The sequence below is a fragment of the Poecilia mexicana genome, unplaced genomic scaffold, assembly GCF_051168715.1.
Source record: "Poecilia mexicana isolate PSO_F unplaced genomic scaffold, ASM5116871v1 scaffold_11, whole genome shotgun sequence".
Classification (NCBI taxonomy): Eukaryota; Metazoa; Chordata; class Actinopteri; order Cyprinodontiformes; family Poeciliidae; genus Poecilia; species Poecilia mexicana.
The window spans coordinates 1,371,466-1,392,951 of record NW_028263380.1 but is presented as its reverse complement, the minus strand read 5'-3'; the positions used below and the strand labels follow the sequence as shown (position 1 = coordinate 1,392,951).

The 21,486-nt window shown below is 37.5% G+C and overlaps 1 protein-coding gene across 1 annotated transcript in view; it reads right to left on the bottom strand.

The window, feature by feature from the left end:
* Nucleotides 1-2,848: 2,848 nt before the first annotated feature.
* Nucleotides 2,849-21,486, bottom strand: part of thsd7aa (thrombospondin, type I, domain containing 7Aa) — a 68,372-nt gene continuing 49,734 nt past the window's right edge. Inside the window, exons 21-28 of the mRNA XM_088009930.1 lie at nucleotides 20,652-20,797; nucleotides 19,787-19,961; nucleotides 18,375-18,548; nucleotides 17,759-17,854; nucleotides 16,720-16,802; nucleotides 12,373-12,586; nucleotides 8,892-8,979; nucleotides 2,849-6,391 (exon numbers count right to left, since the gene is read on the bottom strand). Coding sequence (XP_087866056.1) covers nucleotides 6,304-6,391; nucleotides 8,892-8,979; nucleotides 12,373-12,586; nucleotides 16,720-16,802; nucleotides 17,759-17,854; nucleotides 18,375-18,548; nucleotides 19,787-19,961; nucleotides 20,652-20,797 — 1,064 coding nt within the window. The 3' untranslated portion in view covers nucleotides 2,849-6,303. The remainder of the gene's footprint in view (nucleotides 6,392-8,891; nucleotides 8,980-12,372; nucleotides 12,587-16,719; nucleotides 16,803-17,758; nucleotides 17,855-18,374; nucleotides 18,549-19,786; nucleotides 19,962-20,651; nucleotides 20,798-21,486) is intronic.

Below are 21,486 nucleotides of genomic sequence, written 5' to 3'. Positions count from 1 at the left end.
AACATTTTAGTAGCTTCATTTTGAAATTCATCTAGCATTTGAGACATTTTCTGTTTTAAGTTCCTCACACAGTTAGTTTATGTTATTTTCCACTCAGTGCCTTGTCATAATACTTTCTTTGAATTTTGAGCCATTCATGATCCATTCATCAGCACCTCTTATCCCTGGTGGAGTGCTGAGGAGCTGAGAAAAAATGACAAAGAAATGAAGAGATGAATACACAGGGATCCGAACAAGCCATAAAACGATCAACTGAATCGAAGACAAATCAAGAATATTGAGTGTAAGTGAACCTATAAATGGAGCAAACTAAGAACACATAATCTCAAATTGAGTAAAACGTGAGAACCAAAAGTAATCACAACCCAAAACAATCCAAATACAGAACAATTTAGTTCTATTTATTCATATAGCACCTGTTAACACTAAAAGTCATGTTGAGGCATTTCACAAAAAAATTATTTGAACTCATTTAAATATACATTTCTAAAAAAAAAATCAAAAAAATCATTGAAAATTAAATAAAATGTTAGGCCACATATAAAGGCAGATGTGAAGAGTTATATCTATACAGAAAGAAAATAGTTTTCTGTTTGTTGATACAGAATAAAAAGGATTTCTCCGCCATCTGTTGAATATTTCTTTTTTTTCTTTGTGTTTTTGAGGTTGTGGTGAAGTCAGCCTGTAGGACATCCTTTTCTTGGCAGATGAAATTTATTTGGAAGACAGAGACATGATTATGTGAAGACTGATGAGACAACCAAAACCATGTAGCCGGTCTCTGTTTCACTTCCCAAACATCTGATGATAACCATGGACTCCAATGATAAAGGTGATTACATTACTTAAACAAGCAGAGGACAACAATTTAACCAACAGAAGAATGAAATAATCAGATGTGATTGCCTGCACACACATCAGGACAGCAGAACCTGGACTGTCTGAATGTTGAAGCAGTGTGTCCCAGCTTCTTGTTTTGAGCAAGAATTCTTTGACAAAGGTTAATATCCACTGACCCATCCCTCTCCAGCAAAGCACTCTCATCTTATCTAATCCCACTTCTAGACGAGAAGTAGAAGTTTAAGGCAAATGGTGGTCTTAGTCAAAAACGTACAAAGAATATAGATGTCTAAAGTCCTATCCCTAAAAAGTCAAAATCAAACAAATATGAATATTTACTTTAATGTTTACACTTGACTATTTACATATGGAACAATGTTAAACTTTTAATAAAGTGGCTCTGCCATTGGGTGAATAGCTTGGTAAAGCTGGGAAGTTGAGCAGTGTTTTAGCGACATCTATTGGTGCATTATATTATTGTAGACTCCATACCCCTGGAGCCTTCCTTTTCTCTGCTCTACATTTACAGTTGATGAATAAAACGGTCCAATATGTTATTTAAAACACCCATAGTCTACACATTTAAATCACTCGAAAAGATACAGAATTTTGACATTGTGATGAAACATGCTAAGGATATTTTGTAAAACATTGTAGAAACACAAATTTACATTATATTATTTCAATGCTATTATATGTTACAAAAATAAATAAAATATCTGATGATGTAAAAAAAAGTAAACAATTCAGTCACAATGCATCATTATCTGACAAAATAAGTAAAACACAAAATTAAACACAAATCTGTCAGGTTTCCTTCTGGCTCTTTCAACCCATTAAAAAGAACAAGTGTAGATCACTGATACTGTGATCTACAGGACCAGCTCTGGTGGGCTATCCACATGTTTTTTCATGCATGCAAATTACAAGACTGATAGTTAAATTCAGATCAACCACAATGTTTTCAGGTCTTATACGAAAATTCAGTTTTTCTGAAATAATGTTTGTCTTACAGAAATCTGTTTCTGCAAATAAAATATCCATTTCAGGTGCAGTCAGTCTGGTGTTTGGAAACGTAACCAGTCATTGAAATTCAGCTAAAAACAAGGAAAGAGGTGTGTCAACTGTTGACCGTTAAACTGAAGTGACTGGAGAGTTGGGTCGGACTCTCTGCTACAGTACTGGACTGGTTTGGGTCACGCCTAAAGAACATTTCTAGGAGTAAAAGTCTACTGGAAATGATTATTTAGAGTTTCTTTAGAAAGTCTTTCTTTAGAGCAATATCTAAAGAAACTCATCCATGAGTTTATCTTCAGTTCTATTGATCACTGCAACAGTATTTTCATAGGACTGCCTAAGAAAATTAGACTGATCCAGAACGCGGCTGCTCACTTCTCACTAAAATCAACAGAGAACATCACCCCTCTTCTAACGTCCTTCCGCTTACCTTCCACTGTCACCTCCTAGTCCACTCAGGCCTTCTGGTTCTAGTCTGCTCTGCTCCTCAGAACCAGAATCAAATGGAAAAAAAGCAGCATTCAGTTTCTATGCTGCTATAATGTGGAACAAACTCATAGAAAACTGTAAAACTGCTAAAACACTGAGTTGCATTAAATCAAGGCTAAAATTCTACCTGTTTAGAGTTGCTTTTGATTCCTAGTCAGTGGAGCATTGATCAATATGATGTATATTTGCTTGACGATAGCATTTGAAAAGAAATCAGAATTGGTTGCTGCATTGTGTAAAGCACATTGAAATGCCTTGTTACTGAATTTGTGCAATACAAATAATCTTGTATTTGTATTGCACAATTTCATTATTGGTTTGGACTATATTGGGCACTGCTTCATTACTTTGCATATTTCCTTCTAGATTAAATGCTGTATTGTATATGAATATGAAGAGGTAAAAGGTTTATGGTTATGGGTCAATTGGTGTGCTTGTGAAATCTAGTAAATGTCAGTTCATAATTATGTTTGACTGAATCCACCTCAAAGATAACAGAACACATTTTTGATTGTTTATTATCAGTAGTTAATCAAATACATATAAAGAAACAGTAGGAAAGAGAAGTTTAGAAGCAACTTTTTTACAAGGTAGCTTTTCACTTTTACAGCCACATTCACTCCTGTTTTTTCTTTCAATTACCTTCATGTGAAACATGTGCAGTACAAAAAGAAACATTATGTCACATTAGTAATAAATAAAATTCAGAATAAAACCACTATTTACAAATAATAAGCTTAGAAAAAAATAAATTAAACATTCCATGTACACATTCCACAAAACAATATAATTCTTCCTACCACCTCAAAGTGACTTGTTATATTTTGGATTACTGGAGTATTTGGGGAAGACCATTTAGAATGCAAATAGTTGTATTTTAAAACTATTGTTTAAAATTGAGGGCACTGCCATTTGGAAGAGAAAAAAAAACATGTTCAACATGTAATTTTTAATTAATTACCTCTCTGTCTACTGAAGGAATTTAGAGTTTAACAATAAACCCTCCCATAAAGACTTTCTGTTGGTTACATTGTCTGTGATACAAGATGAATAATACCAGAACACCCCTCCATTAACATCCCGTGTTTCAATTTTTTAAACACCTCCAACTGGGCTTCAGTCATTTATCAATTAACTACTACAAACTATAAAGTCTGTCTTTTCATACAAAATTTTGTGCTAAATGCAGTAATTTCTTTGAAAGACAGACTATAAATGCAGATTGAAGTATAAATGGGTATTATACAAAGCACAGACATGGCAGACTGATGGCTGAGAGGACCTTATATGCTTCCCTTTAAACAACAGAATGGATGTGGCAGCGTTTCTCAGTCCTGGCCCGCAGGGACCCAGCCCTGCATGTTGTAGGTGTTTCCTTCTGCCACATGCCTGACTGGAACAAGGAGGTGATAAACAGGCTTCTGCAGCTCTGGATGACATGCAGAGGAGGTCATGCTATCATTTGAATCAGGTGTTCTGGAACAAAGACGCATCTAAAACACACAGGGCAGTGGCTCCTGAGGACTGGAATTGAGGAACATTGATCTATGGGCAAAACAGACAATGTTCTTAATGATATTTCACCTGTTTAGTTCTGCCTACTTTGAACTCCTTTCAGAATGAGCTGTTTTATTGCTATCACTTTTATGCAAATAAACTGCTACTGTCCGCATCATTAGCAGTTTGTGAATCCAGTAGCAGGAATCAGAAAGTACATTTTGCATAATGGGTTTCCTTTAAATAGCAGAAAAAGTAATCAAAGATAAACAACTATATTTCTAAAAACAAAATAAAGAAAAGAACAACTTGTGAAAACTGAAACTGGAATCCATTTCTGGTTAAAACATTAAGAAAGAATTTTGAAGTATTCACATTTCATGTAAAGGTAGATGATGACCTCGGCAAGAACAGCAATGTTCAACATGAAAACACAGAAGCAAGAGACTTCTTATTGTGGGCAATAGAGGTAAATTTGCATTTAAGCTCAAACAGATCTAATTGTCAGATGGTCGAAAGTTTAAGATTCTATTCAGACCTGCCTCAAACAGTTAAAATCTGGGTATTTCATGTCATTTTCATTACATTGTCAAGTTCCCCTGACAAAAGTATTCCTACGTTACAGTTCTGTCCTGACAAAAGTATTCCTGCTTTTGTCAGGAAGACAAAAATAGGAAGACATTCTCTGTCTCTGGATGTGGCAGGATTGTTGAGCTGCGCAAGCAAGTTTGTCTCACAAAGTGCCATGACTGCCAAAGCTGGATGTAGTAAGATATTCATTATAAACCTCTAAAACATTATGGGACGAAAAAGTCTAAAGGTAGACCTAAAGAGGTTTCACCTGCAATGAGCTAGATGTTCTGTTGCCTGTGAAGACACAAGCTTCTCAAATTAAGGTCCTCACTAATTCTGACTACAGTTCAGTTATTATAAAGGCGACTTCTGAGAGACGGCCTTAAAGAACTAAATAAAAGTCTTCAAAGCCCACACTACAAACCTGGCCATTTAGATTTGCCAGCCCATTGAAAGGCTGAATATCTTAACATTTTCTGATGAGAATAAAAGTTATTAGATGGACCTGATGGCTTCCAATGTGAATGAATAGTTTTTTAATACAGCTGAGTGAAGACAGCTCTAGAGTAGAAGTCATTTAAACGGACAGTATGACCAGAAGGGTTGGGGTTTCATCTGTCTGCCACCTGACAAAGCAGCTTGTCGTCTTTAGAGCCTCGTTTGGGTCATGCACATCATCTTGAATGGAATCCCACAGAAAACTTTTGGGGATGGACGAATATTTAAAAACTCCGATATGAGTGGAGCAACTTACTATGTATTCAATAAAATGTTATATTGTTTGTTTTCTCTCTTGCTCCTGTTTCTTTTTTTTTTTTTTTTTGCATTTAGAAACCAGCTGACAACCTGGTTACAAACCACCAGCACAAAATGCAAACAGCGTTGCCTTTTCTTAAGATTTTGATCAGAAATGTATAGATTAGGGAGATATTTTTAATCTAGTAGTTTCAGATGGGTAAGGGTATTTTATTGATGTAACTTAAATTTCCTAAAATGGTGAAAAATCCTAATGTAAAGTCACAGTTACCTGCTCAAATAAAGGCTACAACAGAGATTTGGATATAGAGCATTACATTGTGTATTAGATAGCCAAAGTGAAATCACTGAAAATCTATTTACAAAATTCTGTTGTACAACATACAAGAGGTATTACAAAAAATTATCAAACATTGTTAAGTTCTGTTAGCAAAAAGGTATTTTTGTACATTTCTAGCACAAGAGTTGTACATCATCTTGTATTGAGAGAGGCAGTTTTCATATGGCAAAGCGAGACATAAGTACATATCATGCTGCACTAATATAGTGCAAAATTACGCCTGGAAATAAGAAGGGAGAGGCAGGCAGAATGACGGCAGCTCGAGGATCCTTTGGGCTCGCTTTCCTTTTTTTTTTTTTGGTGAAATTTTTACTTTTAAGTTCTGTCCATCAAGCAATGACTAAGATAAGACAAATGTTCTTTGAAGGACCAAGAGCAAAGACCATGCAACTAAGCTGTTAAGAAATGAACAACTAATGACTGAATATTTGTGCTTTTACAGCAAATCTCTTCTGGTTTCCTCCTCTCCCCTAAATATGATCTGAATGCAATTTGTGGTAGTAGATATCAAAGAAGCAAAGGCAGACTTCCAGAGGAAGTTAGTGAAGTCATGAAGGCTATTTTTAAAAAAAAATTATATTAAAATGTTAAAATGGAAACATCAAAGCTGCTAATAAACACAGAGTTGTAGTGTCTTGAGCTCAGCGGTTTCTTTTTCTGTCAGAAACTTAGTCTGCATATTTGCTGACCAATGTCCAGTCGTGATCCTGACATTAACGGGTATTACCAGCAACCCTGCGTCCTGAGCGAGGACACAATTTTGTACACTACGTCTGTAAGGAGGAAGACTTCTACATGTCGGCGTCTCCATCATAGGCCAGAGTCAGAGGCTTCAGTCTGTTGTTCATCTGCCGCCGCTGTGGCTTCTTTGGCTTTTTACTGTACATTGAACAAATGACAACAATTGTTTTTTAGACACTCTGATCTCAACCCAGAAACATTGCAGATGGCTTTAAGGCTGACAGACAAAATGACTTTGTATGAGAATGATATGTAAAGGGATGACCACTAGATGGTGCCACAGTAGTAATAACTACAACCTGTGAAGTGTTGAGCTTTTAGATGAATTACTTACTACACTCCTTTCCCTTTCAGGTGCTTTAATACTGAAAATATTTTCATACACATGATTATCGACATACATTTTAATTAATATTCTGAGCTCATAAACTGCTGCTTTCACTGGGCTTCTCTGCTAAAGACTATTTCCATGTAAACCTGTTACAAAAAGGTTTGTTTTTGTTTTTCTTCATTTTTTTCATTGCAGCAAAACTGTCTCTAGAGAATAAATCTTCTGCCATTCTGTGGCGCTGAATGGCAGAAGATTGTATTGCTCTCTGCAATACAACTCTGTGGTCATATGGAGTGTGTGATGTCCAGCTCACCTCACCACAGGACAGGATCCACCGGGAGACAAAAGCTGTTCTGTGTTAAGGCACCTGCTGTTTGGTTGTGTAGTGATGCAACAGGAAGTGAGCGAATCCCTGACTAAGTGATAAGAGTTTCAAAGTGAGGTGGTGGCAGAGAGTGCTCCAGTTGTGAAGGTGGCGGCTGCTGCAGCGGTGCAACACACTGATGGAGATGGCTCTGCCGATTGAACTCATCTTGTTCTAGTTTCTGGCAGGCAGGGCAGGTGTATGGCACTGTGTAGGTGCTTGGTTCCATCCAATAAGCCCCGTCTGAGGGACAATCAGACCTCGACTTGAGGCAAAGGCACCAACCACAATAACTGAGCACAGTGTGAGAGCAGTGACACAGGAAGACAAAATGAGGAACAAAAGGGACAAATGATGAGAAACTCAAAAAACAAATGAATAAAATAAATGAATGAGACAGAGCAGTGATGTGATGGAGCTTTAATTTCTATAAAACTAAAGCTCACGAGGAGTCAATTTAGTTTGCCAGAGTAATGGTGTCAACTAGTTGATTCCTAAAGTTGGAGTCTGTGGTGAAACACCATGTTAAACTAAATAGTGGTTAAACACCATTCCCTACATATTTTCCATTTTAATCATTCTAATTTTACAATTTAAAATTAGAATTGCACAATTTTTAAAATTTAATTTAAACATTATTGTGGTCATTGCTCTATTGCTCTACTTTATCCATCCATCTGTAGATAGATGGATAAAGTAAAAACAGCAAATCTTAAAATTCAGAACTCAACTTTGGCTGTCAAGACAAGTGCTCTGTATGCTTGTTTAACTTTTATTTAGATAAATTAACAGAAATTAAATTATCAGCACTTTCATGTGGTGGATTTTCAGTGGTTTTAATGTGCTTTATAGCCAGAAGTTGAGCTGTGATTTGTTGCCAATCAGACAGATTTTTTTCTAATATAATTTGAGTGATATTAATTTATAGCTTGCCAGGATTTCTGAAGGTCTCTGATATTTTCTTCTGTTTGAAATCCTGACAATACTCAGTGGAATGATTTTTCTTTGTTAAGCCACTTAACATTGACCTATTAATCATTCAACCTCAGAAGGACTGAATAATTAATAGGCTCATTCATTGTGTGTTCTCATATTTTAGCTGAATCTATCAAAAAGAGCAAATTTGATAACGGTGGACACAAAGAGCATCAGTGAAGGGAAAACATGGTCTGAAGTAGGTGATCAACAAAAAAATTTACCATCTCTACAGCCTTTTCCTAACAACATGGCTTTAAAATTCTGTTGATTTTAGTATGCGACAAGCTCATGTTGTTACTTTTATACTACATCTGTTCAGAACTAATCCCCTCAGAAAAGCAGTCGTATTGACCAATTTATATTGGAACATGCTGCCTCCTGAGGTAAGATTCGTTGGTCATCATGATAGTTAGAATAATAGTTCTGTTTGCTTGGAGGTGGCACACTAAGTGGCACTTTTGAGATAACCAGATTTAACTAGAGAAACTGGAGAAATACCAGGGCCTCAGAGAGGAACTGGAGAAGGCCTGGAAGGTGAAGACCACAGTGGTGCCTGTGGTCATCGGGGCCCTCGGGGCAGTCACCCCCAAACTGGAGCAGTGGCTCAAACAGATCCCAGGAACAGAACCCTCAAGCTCCCAGGCCTCTGGTAGAGGACCCGAGCTCAGAGGATGAGAGAGAGAGAGACCACCCGCGGAGGGTGAGAAGGGGATTTTTTATATATATATATATATATATATATATATATATATATATATATATATATATATATATATATATATATAAAATCAAGTTATAAAAAATCCTACATACATTATGAAAATCAAAATCACAGATGTTATCCAACTTGTTCATGGTCAGCTCCATCACATCACTCAGTGCTGATAAATGGCAACACAGGTTATGAAAAAAATGATAAATGTGGAACAATAATTACAATAATTGTTAAGGGTTTGGTACGTTACCAGGCTAAGTATGTCATTGAAATGATAAAGACGAGTAAAACAAACACTCCTGCTGCAACTCCGTACACCCAAGTCTTCAGGGTCCCATCTGCACAGAGAGTCACACACACATTCACACACACACATTATTTGTGGTCATTTACAGGGCTGTGGTCTGCATGACATTCTTTCCTTCTGTGTGTGTATGATAAAAATGTTTTATGAACTAAAACAGCATTTCTGATCATGTTTCAAAAATAGAAAAAAAACAAGCTGTATTCCATCTTTTAATCAAAAATCAACAGAGCTTTTATGCATAAAATCAAAAGAAGCCACATGTATGTCAAAAGTCATTTGTAAATGTTTGGTACTGTTGAGAATAAATAACTCTGTGTTTTCCTCAATCTCTTAACTAACAACCAGACAGCCATGGGCGTAGGAAGCGGGGGGGACGCGGGGGACATGTCCCCCCCAATATTGGAGAGAGGCATGCGCCTTCAAAACAGCGCATTCAGCAGAGCGCTTCCTCCCCCTCCCCCCTCTGAACGGCTCAGAGTAAAGGCAGCAGCAGAGAAACTCCGTTAGAAGGAGGTAAACTGTCTGTCAGGAATGTTGCTATGAATATCGCTCGTTTATAACATCTTGTTGTCAGTTTACTTTCATATATAGAACTAAATCTTTTTGGTTTAGCTGTTTAAATTCTGGAATAGTCACATGTCCAAAATTTTACCACTAACTTAGTCTAGTCACAATGATTTAGACTGAAACAGCAGCAAAATGAGCAACACCTGATCATACTCGACCACTTAACGTGTTTATATATTATATTATATTATATTATATTATATTATATATTTAGGAGAAAAGCAGTGCTAGAATGATGTTGAAGAAAGGTGAAGAAGCTCTGGTGAGATCTTCATTTAGTTTATTGAAATATGTATTAACTGTTTTTAATTTTTAAATAAACTAAACTATTTTATTATGAGAGGAGCAGGTCAGGGAAGACATAGGAGAGCCAGTTGGCGTTTCAGGGTATGAAGATATAAAAATTATATTAATTATAATAGAACCAGAAAGGAGAACAGGAGGAGACTGATGTCAGGTTGATTTCTTTCAACGTTTCAATATTTTTTCATTATTTCCACACCATAAGGTTAATTGTTAGAAGACAATAAGAAAAGTGCTTGAGGAGAGGTTTAAAAATAAATTGGTGAAAATTTTGGCTACACAGTAAATAGTTGAGATGTATAATAATGTATACATCTGAAAATTAAGTTGTTTAAATTCTCATTCTGTATGATAAAAACATTTTTTATATTTAGTTCACATTCTGACACTGTACATTACTGTAGTGTCTGTTGTAAATACATGAATCCAGGCAGGAACATCAGGCTGCAGAGAGTCAAAGGGAGGCAGAGACAGAAACTCATATCTGTAGATATTTTAGTTAAATGTTTGCGGCTGAAAATGAAAGGAGAAAAAAAATGTAGTCTTTTTGCCTCAGTGTTTTTCATGAATCTTTGGTAAGTTACTGAATGCAGTGCTGGAAAGTGAGACTGAGTTAACAGTGAGGAGCTAAGGTGTCTGTTAGACATGAAAAGTATAATTTTTGTTTATTTTGTAGATCAAACTGTTGCACTGATGTAGAGAGTGCAACAGTTGAACAAGTTTTGTTCAAGAAGAACAAAACTTGTTTTTTTAGATTTTATTTTTGTTGGTCAAACTGGTGTATTGAGTTTAAAACTGTTGTGTCTTATTTTATGAGCTGTTTTCTAGTTTGGTTTTAGAAATAAGTAGAACCTGTTCAATTGCCAGTCAATTTATATCAATGCATTTTGACCAATAAGATACATCAGAATCTGGTCGGCTCTGTGCTACCAGAGTATGTAGCTTGCTAGTTGTGAGGCAAATGCTAAAGTGAGTGTTCATCCTGGAATGACAGTCATTATGCTGCATAACTTTAATCTGACTATTGGATTGTAAATAGTAATGTGTTAGAATACTTGTTACTGAAACAAGGGTCAGATTAGAGTAACGCATTACTGATGTGTTGATGGCATCATTGTTTGACATTTCTGCTCAAGCTATTTACTGATCTGTCAGGTTTCCGATATGCGTCCCCCCCAATGACAGACTCGTTCCTACACCCTTGCAGACAGCTATTTGTAAGCCATGGGGGTGGGGGGGGCAGAAATAGTTTGGAAACCACTGGCAGGAGAAAAAATTTGGGAACCACTGCACTAGGGAATGCCCTCTTTAAGGCATAGCTTAGATAGAGGCCAACAAGGAGAACTGGGAACTTTTGTTAGATGCCATTTTTGTTCTGCTAGCTCATAAAGATAGCATGAACAATGGTCCAGCTGTATTTTGACATTGATAAATGGAATTCATGAATTCAACTCACTGACTCTTCTTCAACTTCATATACCTAGAACCTAGATGGAGAAAGGATAATTCTCCACAGTACTGAATGATATACATTTATTTTACGTCATTGCAGTTTATTTTCTGGCCTACAAAAGTCAGTACAGCTCTAACTCTGTTAGTAAAAGTTACACTACAAGTGTTAGTGACGAAAAATGTGTGCAATACAAAAGTGCACAAATTTAGTAGCATTTACTACCTTTTACCAGATTTGGGAGTCAATGAAAAGTTCAGGAAGTAAGGGTGTGTACTAAAAAGTAATGTCTTGAACATGTCTGTTCTGGACAAAAAAAGTACAACACGGGATGCTGTGGTGGCACAGGGGTTAGGCATAAAACATATGGAGACCTTAGTCCGCAACGCGGCTGATTCCCAGTCTGGCATCATTTGCCGCATGTCTTCCCCTTTTCTCATGAAAATTAAAGTGAACATTAAAATGCATCGTGTAATTTCTGTATGAACTCTCGAAACAAATGTTACTGGCAGTATTTACAGTTGTAAATACTGATCGTGTGATACAGAAATTACACGATGACCAGTTGGTCTCCCTTGGAAAATAGTTTTATTAATCTTAGTGGGATCTTATGCAATAAAAAAGGTCTAATAAAATGTTAAATTTTGGAATTCATAAACAACATGATATTAGACATTCTAGAACTACTCAAAGTTTTAAAAGATGCATTGAGTAAGTTAAACACACAAAAAAATACAAACCAACAAACACACCGAGCTCAGAGTAAAATCTTCCATTGCTTATAAGTCTTGTGATTATAAGTCAGCACAAAATATTTCAAAGTATTGTAATAGATAGGAAACTGTTTCATCAGGAAAACCCACATAAATAAACAAATGAACAAATGACAACACATCACATACACAACTAAAATTAATGCCCGAAGACATATTTTCCATTTGTCTCTTTAAAGTTGTTGGTCTGTTTGCTGCATGCTATACACCAACCTGCTGATCTTCATGATGCAGACAAGTTTCTTCACTTCAACCCAGGTAACAGAAACATGCTTAAATATTTGCATGGAAATGTACCTGAGGTAGAGAACCAGCCTCCACAGTGTGTTACCTGGACCAAAGGGCTGCAAGAACCAGGTTCTCCCTGCTCTGCCTGGCGCACTGGCTGCAGGTTGGATGGGGTTGTAGGCTCGGATGGTCTTCACGTCAGCTTTGTTGTCACTTGCAGTTGGGATCTCCAGCACTGGGATGACAGTACACTGATCCAACACACCGTCAGATGTCATCACTTCAGTGTAGCCCTCTTCACAGCCACATACACCTGCCTAAAACAGCAAGCAGCTAAGATTTTGCAACAAAACAATGCTTTATTGAGCATTTACAGCAGGGGTCCCCAAACTTTTTCCTGCGAGGGCCACATAACTGTTGTTATGTGAAACTGTGGACCGGGGGGCGGGAGGGGGGGCGGGGGAGGTTGTGGATTACTGCCGACGACATATTCGCGTTTGTAGATAGATTTTTACCCAGAATGCAAATGGAAAAAAACCGTGTGCGAAACGGTGACTGGTACTGACTACTAGTATATATTCCATTGAGGGAAACTAAGTTTCATATCTGCTCAAGAGCCCCCCTGGTGGTTGAAGAAAAATCCACATATATATGAAAAAAACACTGAATGCTCTCTGGTAGTGTTCAGGGGGCCGGACCAAATGAGGAGGCGGGCCGGATCCGGCCCGTGGGCCGTAGTTTGGGGACCCCTGATTTACAGTCACAAGGGAGCTGAAAGAATCAGCTGTAAACACAAAAAACCCCTCCAAAACATTAATAATCCTAAAACGCTCATGTTCAGTTGAGGTCAATTGCTTGATGTTTGACAGCATTTACAGTCTACAGTCCGGCCCCATTATTCATAACAGATAAAGATTCAGAATTATTTTAATTTAACCAAAGCTTACATGGAAATCAGAAAGTCATAGCTCAAACAATCACTTTAAAAAAATCTATGTAGCTATTTATGAACATTATTTTAAAAAACTGAAAAACTGTTAATGTTTACTACACTTACCTTTCTTAATAATCAGTGAGAAATCTATTAGCATTGCAGCAATCAAAGCCTTCTTCTAACTGCTGAGCTGGATTTTACATGTTTCCACTAGTAGTATGAAATTTATCTTTGGTAAAGAGTTCCAATTCTTTAAGATTGAAGGAAATTATGGAATTATTCCTTAGCTCATTTCACTAATTCTCCATCAAGGCAGGAGTCTGGTTGAAAACATTATGAGAAGTTAGTTAAATTAAAATATTACATTAAATCCAAATATGCCAGGGCTCTGTGGGCTTATAGCTGTAACTACCATTAACAATACAAACCGATAATGTAGTTTTTCAGTCTTTTAAACATTGATGAAGAATATTTAATGATCATAATGTACATGACCATATATGATCTTTATTCCTGAATTTTCTACTGACTTTTTCTGAATGCAAACACTAATGTGACCGCTACTGTGAGGTCATAGGTTTGGTGTGAAACCTCTGAGTTCCATAAATCAGAACATTCAAGTCATTTTTAGTTCCAAACTGTAACTTTGATATTCCAGCCTCCAAGTACAAAAGGGATGCACTATTATCTCAAAATTCTATTGATTGGTTCTAATCTATTGTTTTTCTGTTACCTGTCACTAGATGTTCTATGTTAAACTTGGCTGTGAAAGTATGTTTTTTGTTTGTTTTGTTTTTTTCCAGTTGACAATATATTTGTACTTCTGGTACATTTCAAGTTATTGGAGCTGTTTGGTTCATTGTCTTGATAATGAGATCCAGTCACTAATTTCTGCAGTAACGTAATGAACAATACTATTTAAATTTTCACAAACAAACTCACTGCTCAAGCCACGGTGAAGTAACAGCTTAAGAGCAGGAAGGGATTAGGAGGGGGCCAGGGTGGCCTGGGGTGGCGAGGGGAGGTAGGAACGAGACAGGAGCGGGACAGGAATGGGTCAGGACCTGACGTGATCCACTCCCACCGGCTACAGCAGCACATGGTGCTCTGTGATACCGTCAGCTCACATAAGTATAGCGCCAAACACAGAGGGGATAACAGAGGGCAGGACTGCCATTAGGATTAACCACAGACACAACACCATCAGGTGACAGGTCTGCAGCCTGAGCCTCGACTAAATGGAAACACTTCATGGCTCCAAACTTGTGGCAGATAATGAACCCCTATGAAGTTGTTTTGAAATCAGCTAAAGTTGTGACATTCATTTTCAGCAGGAAGATTCTGAGAGTTTAAAGCAGGGGTCCCCAAACTATGGCCCGCGGGCCGGATCCGGCCCGCCTCCACATTTGGTCTGGCCCCCTGAACAATACCAGAAAGCGTTCAGATTTTTTTTTTTTTCATTTACCGTATTTTCCGGACTATAAGCCGTTTATATGTGAATTTTTCTTCAACCACCAGGGGGCTCTTTAGCAGGAAGTGAATCATTGGAAGTCTCGGGTTACTTGCGCGCCAACACTGAGCCCACAAGCAGCAAAATGAGTAAGAAACAGATCAGATGTCTTTGGAAAGTTTCTTTGCAAAGGGGAAAAGGCCCAGAGAAGAGACAGGTGGATGGATTTATCCCAGACCGGTAGGTGAGACCAACATTACAAGCCCGCTCTGCGTAACATGCGGCGACCAAGATTCAAGCTGCTTTGCCACATAGAGACCAAGCAGGCTGTGTTCAAGCAACACAGCTCGAGTGTTATTGTCTCTCATCACTCCCTGATGTCTCCTTGCAGAGAAACAAGCTCAGAGCTCCCGTTAGTCATTATCGTGAGTTAAAATTTTCACGAAAGTAAAATGTTCGTTTTTGTGGCACTTCTGTTATTTTGAAGGGATATATAAACATTACCATAGCGACCAGAGTCTCAGCGTTTGGGCAGTGGTCGACAGGAAATGAGTAGAGCTTGTGAGTCTTAAGTCTTGTTCAGACGGCAAGATTTAAGAATTGTCTCCAAACCTCTGTGACCACAGAGTTGATAAAAGTACAACAGGTTCGATCGGTTCGTGTGTCCAAGGCAGGAGCAACACAAACCGATTCCAGTCAGGAACATCACGATTCCAGAAGAAAATCCACAAAACTCCCAACATAGCGGGAATTTAGAATAACCAAACACGGATGACGATGTAGAAACAATAGTGATAGTTTGTGGACTCATTTTAAGAGATAAAAGACGTAACTAAAAGAAAAGGCGGTGGATAAAAGACGACGGGAGCAGCCGCTCTATTTGCTGTACTATGATTTGGAGGTGACTATGTTTTTTCATAGTTAACATTTTTAACTGAATAAACATAATAATGACCTTTACATATAATAATAAACATTTCCACATATCATCTCCGATATCCATCGGACTCTCAGTTGCGCGATACGTCAGCTGTTTGGGATTCCCTTCTGTTCTTACGTCACCGCGCTTTCTGATTGGACAAAATTTCCAAGTCTTGACTGGTCCGCGGTAATAAAAAGGTTGGGGACCACTGATTTAGCACATGCTAGTAGCAGACACGAAGGATCAGCACTTTTACTGTTACAGTTACCGTTCGGAAACTACCGTAATCAGTTCTGTTAAATCTAATCGTGGCAACTTTTTCTTTTTCAACCCTAATAAATGTGATATTCAATTGACCTGTCATGACTCAAATTTTGGGTGTCCGCCCCCCTCTGCTGCTGCTGCATCGTTGTGGAAACCTGGAGCGGCAGAGATATCTGCGGTTTATATGTGCATGTTTACTGGTTTATTAAAAAAAAAAAAAAAAAACTTTGGGGTTGTGGTTTATATTCCGGTGCGGCTCATAGTTCAGAAAATACGAACTAATCCTTACTGGATTTTTTTCTGTGAAGAACCCAGAAAATGTTATTTGATTGTGCTTTCTAGAAAACAATATATTTTTACATTTAGGCACTCCTGCAATCGTCACACTTTTTCTGTTACAAATTGACTCCGGCCCCCACCAGAGAAAGGAAAAGTTAAGTGGCCCTCATAGGAAAAAGTTTGGGGACCCCTGGTTTAAAGCATCACAGAGCAGTGTGAATAAAGTCAGTAATCAGGCTGAACCAATAACTCTCTATGACAGAACAGAGTCATGATACGTGGAGGATCCAACAGTCCGTGACAAACTCTCTCTATAGAGTACTGTAACTGTTCTATTTTTAAATGGCTTGCATATGATACATTCTGGAGATGACAGCATTTGGAGTAAATAAATGAAATGTACACTTATTTTTATTCAATAAACAAATTATCGTCTTTGGGACTTTGGTTTTGTGTTTCCCTTTATTTTAGGATTTGTCAGGCTTTGCTTTTCATATTCAGTTAATTCTTTGAGATGTGTTTTTATTCAGCTGTGGACCTTTACTCATTGGTTTATGACAATTACATATAAACAATCTTCATTTCTCTTTCCAACACCCACCTCTGTGCACAAGGACCATGGTTTAGTACACGGAGGGTCACAAGATCGATCCGCCAATGGCTTGGCTGCTGCCAGACAACCACCTGCAAAGCAGAATGTAAGAGGTCAAACTGACATGCTTTGTGGTTCGTTAGTGGTCTTTATGTGTGGTTATGATCATAGCCTTTATGAAAGTCAGGCTAGTTGGTGCTTTAGGTGTTCTGTGAAGGATCTGTTTTATGTGATTTTTCTGTGGTTTGTCATACTTTAGGAGCTCTGATTCCTACATGGTGTTTCTGTGACATTTTCCAGGCACCCAATGTACATATAGTTTGTTGTTCCCCTATGGTAGTCCTGTCCTTTGTTATCACATCTGAGCGCATGAATATTTTAGACAGCATATTTAATCTCTACAGGGTTATTGAATGCTTAGGTCGATTCAGTCTTGGTTTCAACAGCAAACTGTTGGACTAAAAACCAATAAACTCTAAATCAATCAAGTTTTAATATTGAAGTTTCAGCAGAAGGAGCCTTGAATGTAAAGTGCATCTGGTATGCTGACGGATCAAAAGCTCTGAAAAGGTTTTTATGAAGAACAATAAAAAAATGTGCAGCTACTGAAAGGTTGCAGGACGGCCACCTCTGTTGTACTTCTAGTTAATTTCACTGGAAGTTCCAGAAATGAAGAAACTTTGTTTTGTCTGTACTATGACAGATTCTTGTTGCCTTTTTGAAGTAGAAAGTTTAGAAATAGTATTTTGAGTAGTCAGCCAAGACAGTGCTTTGGTTTAAAAATATACCTGAAAGACCAACAAATACACAATCAAGACTTTGAAAACCATCGTAATGCTCAAGTGCCCTTCAGTGAATAGGTACGCGAATGTTGCACTCAGCAGTGAGTAGTTGCTCCTACTGTGTGAGTTTTCTCTGGTTCTACAGCTTCCTACTAATGTTATTTCTTCACTTGATATCTGGTCATTACAGCTTTATTGGATAATCACTGAGTGTTTATTTGGGACCAATCAGCAGTCTGAAATGACCAGAGCACACAGAGTATTACCTGTGACATTCATCCCATCAGAGCGCTGGCACCAGACATGACGAGACGAACCTCTCCATGTTCCAGTCCTCCACTTGTATTCAAAACATTGTCCACCTGATGACACATGGTCTGGTTGAATGGCTGCATCTGCATTTTCTTGTATGATATGTTCAATATTTCCTTGTCTGCCTTTTTACACATATGAACTTCACTATCAAAACTGTCCTCACAAAAGTACATCTCAAAACATGTGAATATTATATTTTACCACTTATTTCAGAAAGTGAAACAAGTATAGAAAAATGTCAAACCTTTATTTCTTGTCATGGTAATGATTATGGCTGACAGACAAAGATAATCCAAGACTAAGTGCCTCCGAAAATTACAATATTACATAAATTACAATATTACATAAATTACAATATTACATAAAATCCATTATAAAAATAGTATTTAAATGGAAATGTCAAGTTTCTAAAACATATTTCATTTGAAGTCAATGAAATATTGTTTCAGTATGTAACAATTCAGGCATGTAAGCCACACTAGCATTTCATCATCAACTGTTTAAAGCATGTTTTTCTTTCTGCTCTGCATCTGAAGAATGCCTTAACCAAAGCTCTGTTAATCTGACCTGCACATGGCCGTGCCTCCAGTTCTTGTTCAGGACACTCAAGCAGGTTTTCAGGATCCTGAGCAACTATAGCTCTGGATCGAACTTGGATTGAGCCAAAACCGAGGTCATCTCCACTCACACAGCTTAACTGACATGGACTCCAGACAGTCCATTCTGTCAGGTAGCATTCTCCTATAACAAGGCAAACAAACAAACAAAATATTTACATTTCCAGGTTTAAAAAGAAAACTGTAAAATTGTAATGTACAACATAGAACACAGAAATGGTGGCTTATGTCCTTAAAATTAATCACAAACACAGAAAGTGCAGTTGTTGTTAAATATGGCTAAACTGTTCCCAGCAGATATTTCTGCTTCTTGCTCTGCGTTTGTTACCAGTTATATGAACAGAAAGCTAGTAAGTACCTTAACTTAGGATCCCAATTCTGCTCACCAAGTGTCAAACTCATCTGCATGATATCAAATGTGTTGCATGTTATAAAGCTTCATATTTGTTTGACCAAATTGACCAACCTTAGAGTCTGTTTCCTGTTTGTTATTCTCTGTTTTGTAATTGCAGATTTGAACTGCTATGAAAAAGAGCATCATGATTATTTAGACCTACAGAATTACTTTCCTTCCATCACATCAGTGCAAAAATAAAAGTGTAACAATATCACATTCAAGTTATGAATGTGTCAGCTGTTTATATGATAGCACTGGGTTCACAAGACAAGATTTGAGCAATATTTTTGAGAAATTAAAAATTACCTCTATTTTGCTTTTGCAAATAGAATAATGTTACATTTTATAAACTGGAGATTGGTGATCAAATTAGAATATTGTAGTCTATGCTTAGACAGTTTTTTTATAATGTTTTCTTATTTGCATGTATGGTCATACTAGTAGCAAAAATGCATTTAATTGCTTTTGCTCTTTTCACAAGTAAAAAGAATCAGTTTTCAGTGTAGAGTTGGTCATTTCAGATTTATACGAGATCAAACTATTTTGAAAAAAGTGTGTACTTTGAATATGTGTGGAAGAGCTATATTTTCTAAAGCAATATTTGTGTTTTGTTTCTCATTTTCTACTGTTTGCATATTTATCTGTCAAAGTCAATTAACTTCCATTCCATTTTTTTTGAATGAACTTATTTAGAACCTTTTCAGTCATTCTGACCACTCAAAATGACACTATGGAAATATTCACCCACACATTTATACACACACATGCAAGCTTAGAAGGCAACTTAAGATTAAGTACTAAATACCTTTGGATAAGTATGGGAAAAATGAATGTATTTTTCTTTAGTATATGCACTATAGCTAGCGTTTACACTTCAAGTTCCTGTTTTTAAATTGAGTTGGATTTCAAAGTATTGCTTTAATATCAAGCATACACAGAGTTGTTAGAGTCAGCTTGTTATGTACCTGGGCAGGGGACAGTGCAAAGTTCCTGTAGAATAATTTGTCTGTCTCCATTCACTGAAAGTTCCACATCTCCACATAGCTCATCATCAACCACGCTGCTATCCTGCTGACCGGAACCATTGGACACAAAGCAGGACACATTCCTGAAGCGCATGCCTTCCCCACACCTCGCCCCCTGATCAAACACACAACAGAAGAACCTCTTACAAAAGTTACCACACTTTCACATTCTGGAGCTTCAGCAGCTCATTTAATCTAAACAATTAGTTGTTAATCTTCAACACATTTGAAAATTGGAAGGTTTTTGTCCTAACTAAAGGAGCAAAAGAGGGCATAGGAGACCGGAATCATCGGACACAAAACGTGTCTGGAAGCCAAATTGTGATGTTCATGATTAATCATTAATCACTTAATAATCACTTGATGATTATTAAGTGATCACAGATGAGGTCAAAGGTGAACTTTTTGTCCTACATGCAAAACTTAATATATTACAAAAAACTAACACTTTATATTTATTTAACCGTCCCCGTGATGACAATGTTTAACTTGGCAAAAATGTTTTATGCTCTTCATAATTCTGCAATATAATTTGTGTTGGTCTTTTACATAGAATCCAAATTAAATACTTCAGAGTTTGTGTATATTTGATATGATACAGCCTGAATAAGCTGCATGGCTAATGGCTTTGACAGTTTTGCTTGTCTTTTTGAATTACCTCCTACTTCAGCTTGTTGTGTTCCAGCTCCTGGAGTTAAAATCATCTACATTTGGGTGTTTCAAGTACAACCTGCAACATCAGTTCTCTAACTCAAATGTTTATCTTACTTGATACAGAGAGACAAAAAGATGAGAAGTCCCTTACATCTGACTTGCACTCCGACCAGGCGCTGTATTGCCAACTGTAGCATGGCTTTACTAGACAAGGCTTCCATTGTTTCATCTGTGATGGGCACGGCCTGCCATCACCTTGAGGGGTCTGAATTACAGTTCGTGTCCGCCACAGTGTACCTAGTGAAGAGGAAAACACATCAGTACAGTAGTGAATCTGTGTCTGTCTATAAGCGTAAAGACAGTTCTCTGAAAAAAATGTAAATCTAAGAAACAATGGGAAGAGTTTTTCTGTTGTAGCAGATTCTACAAAGTTGAAAATTAAGTGTATGGTTCCATGTGACATCAGAAAAAGATAGCGAGGGATCCATCCATCCGTCCATTCATCCTTATTCCAGCTGCAGATCACTTGTTGGTGTTAGGCAGATGTATGCATGTGTGTGTGTGTGCACACCCAAAAGAATGAAACATTTATTTTCTTATATTTTTATACATGATGACAGAATAAAGCTGCTCTCTGTTCATTAACTATAAATAAATCAAATGTCTAACTGCTCATGGCTCTGGTACAGACACGGCTCCTCTAGGGAGGAACGTCCTCCCAGCCAGAATAGAGATAAAAATAAATAGCAGCAGGAAAGTGGGGGAGTAGTCGCTTTCTCCAGCATACTGGTTCTCAGTGCAAGAGAAAAACACACTCTCGCCTTGGGATAGATTACAGTTGCCAATTAAAGCTTCTATTGGTTTATTATTTCCTGGTACAGCTTCTAGCTGCTGGTGCAGTCAAGGAACCGTGCAAAGCAGAGTGCTCTCTAAGCCCCCATGCTCATCCTTGTAATGGACCACCAATCAATGACCTGATCTGATGG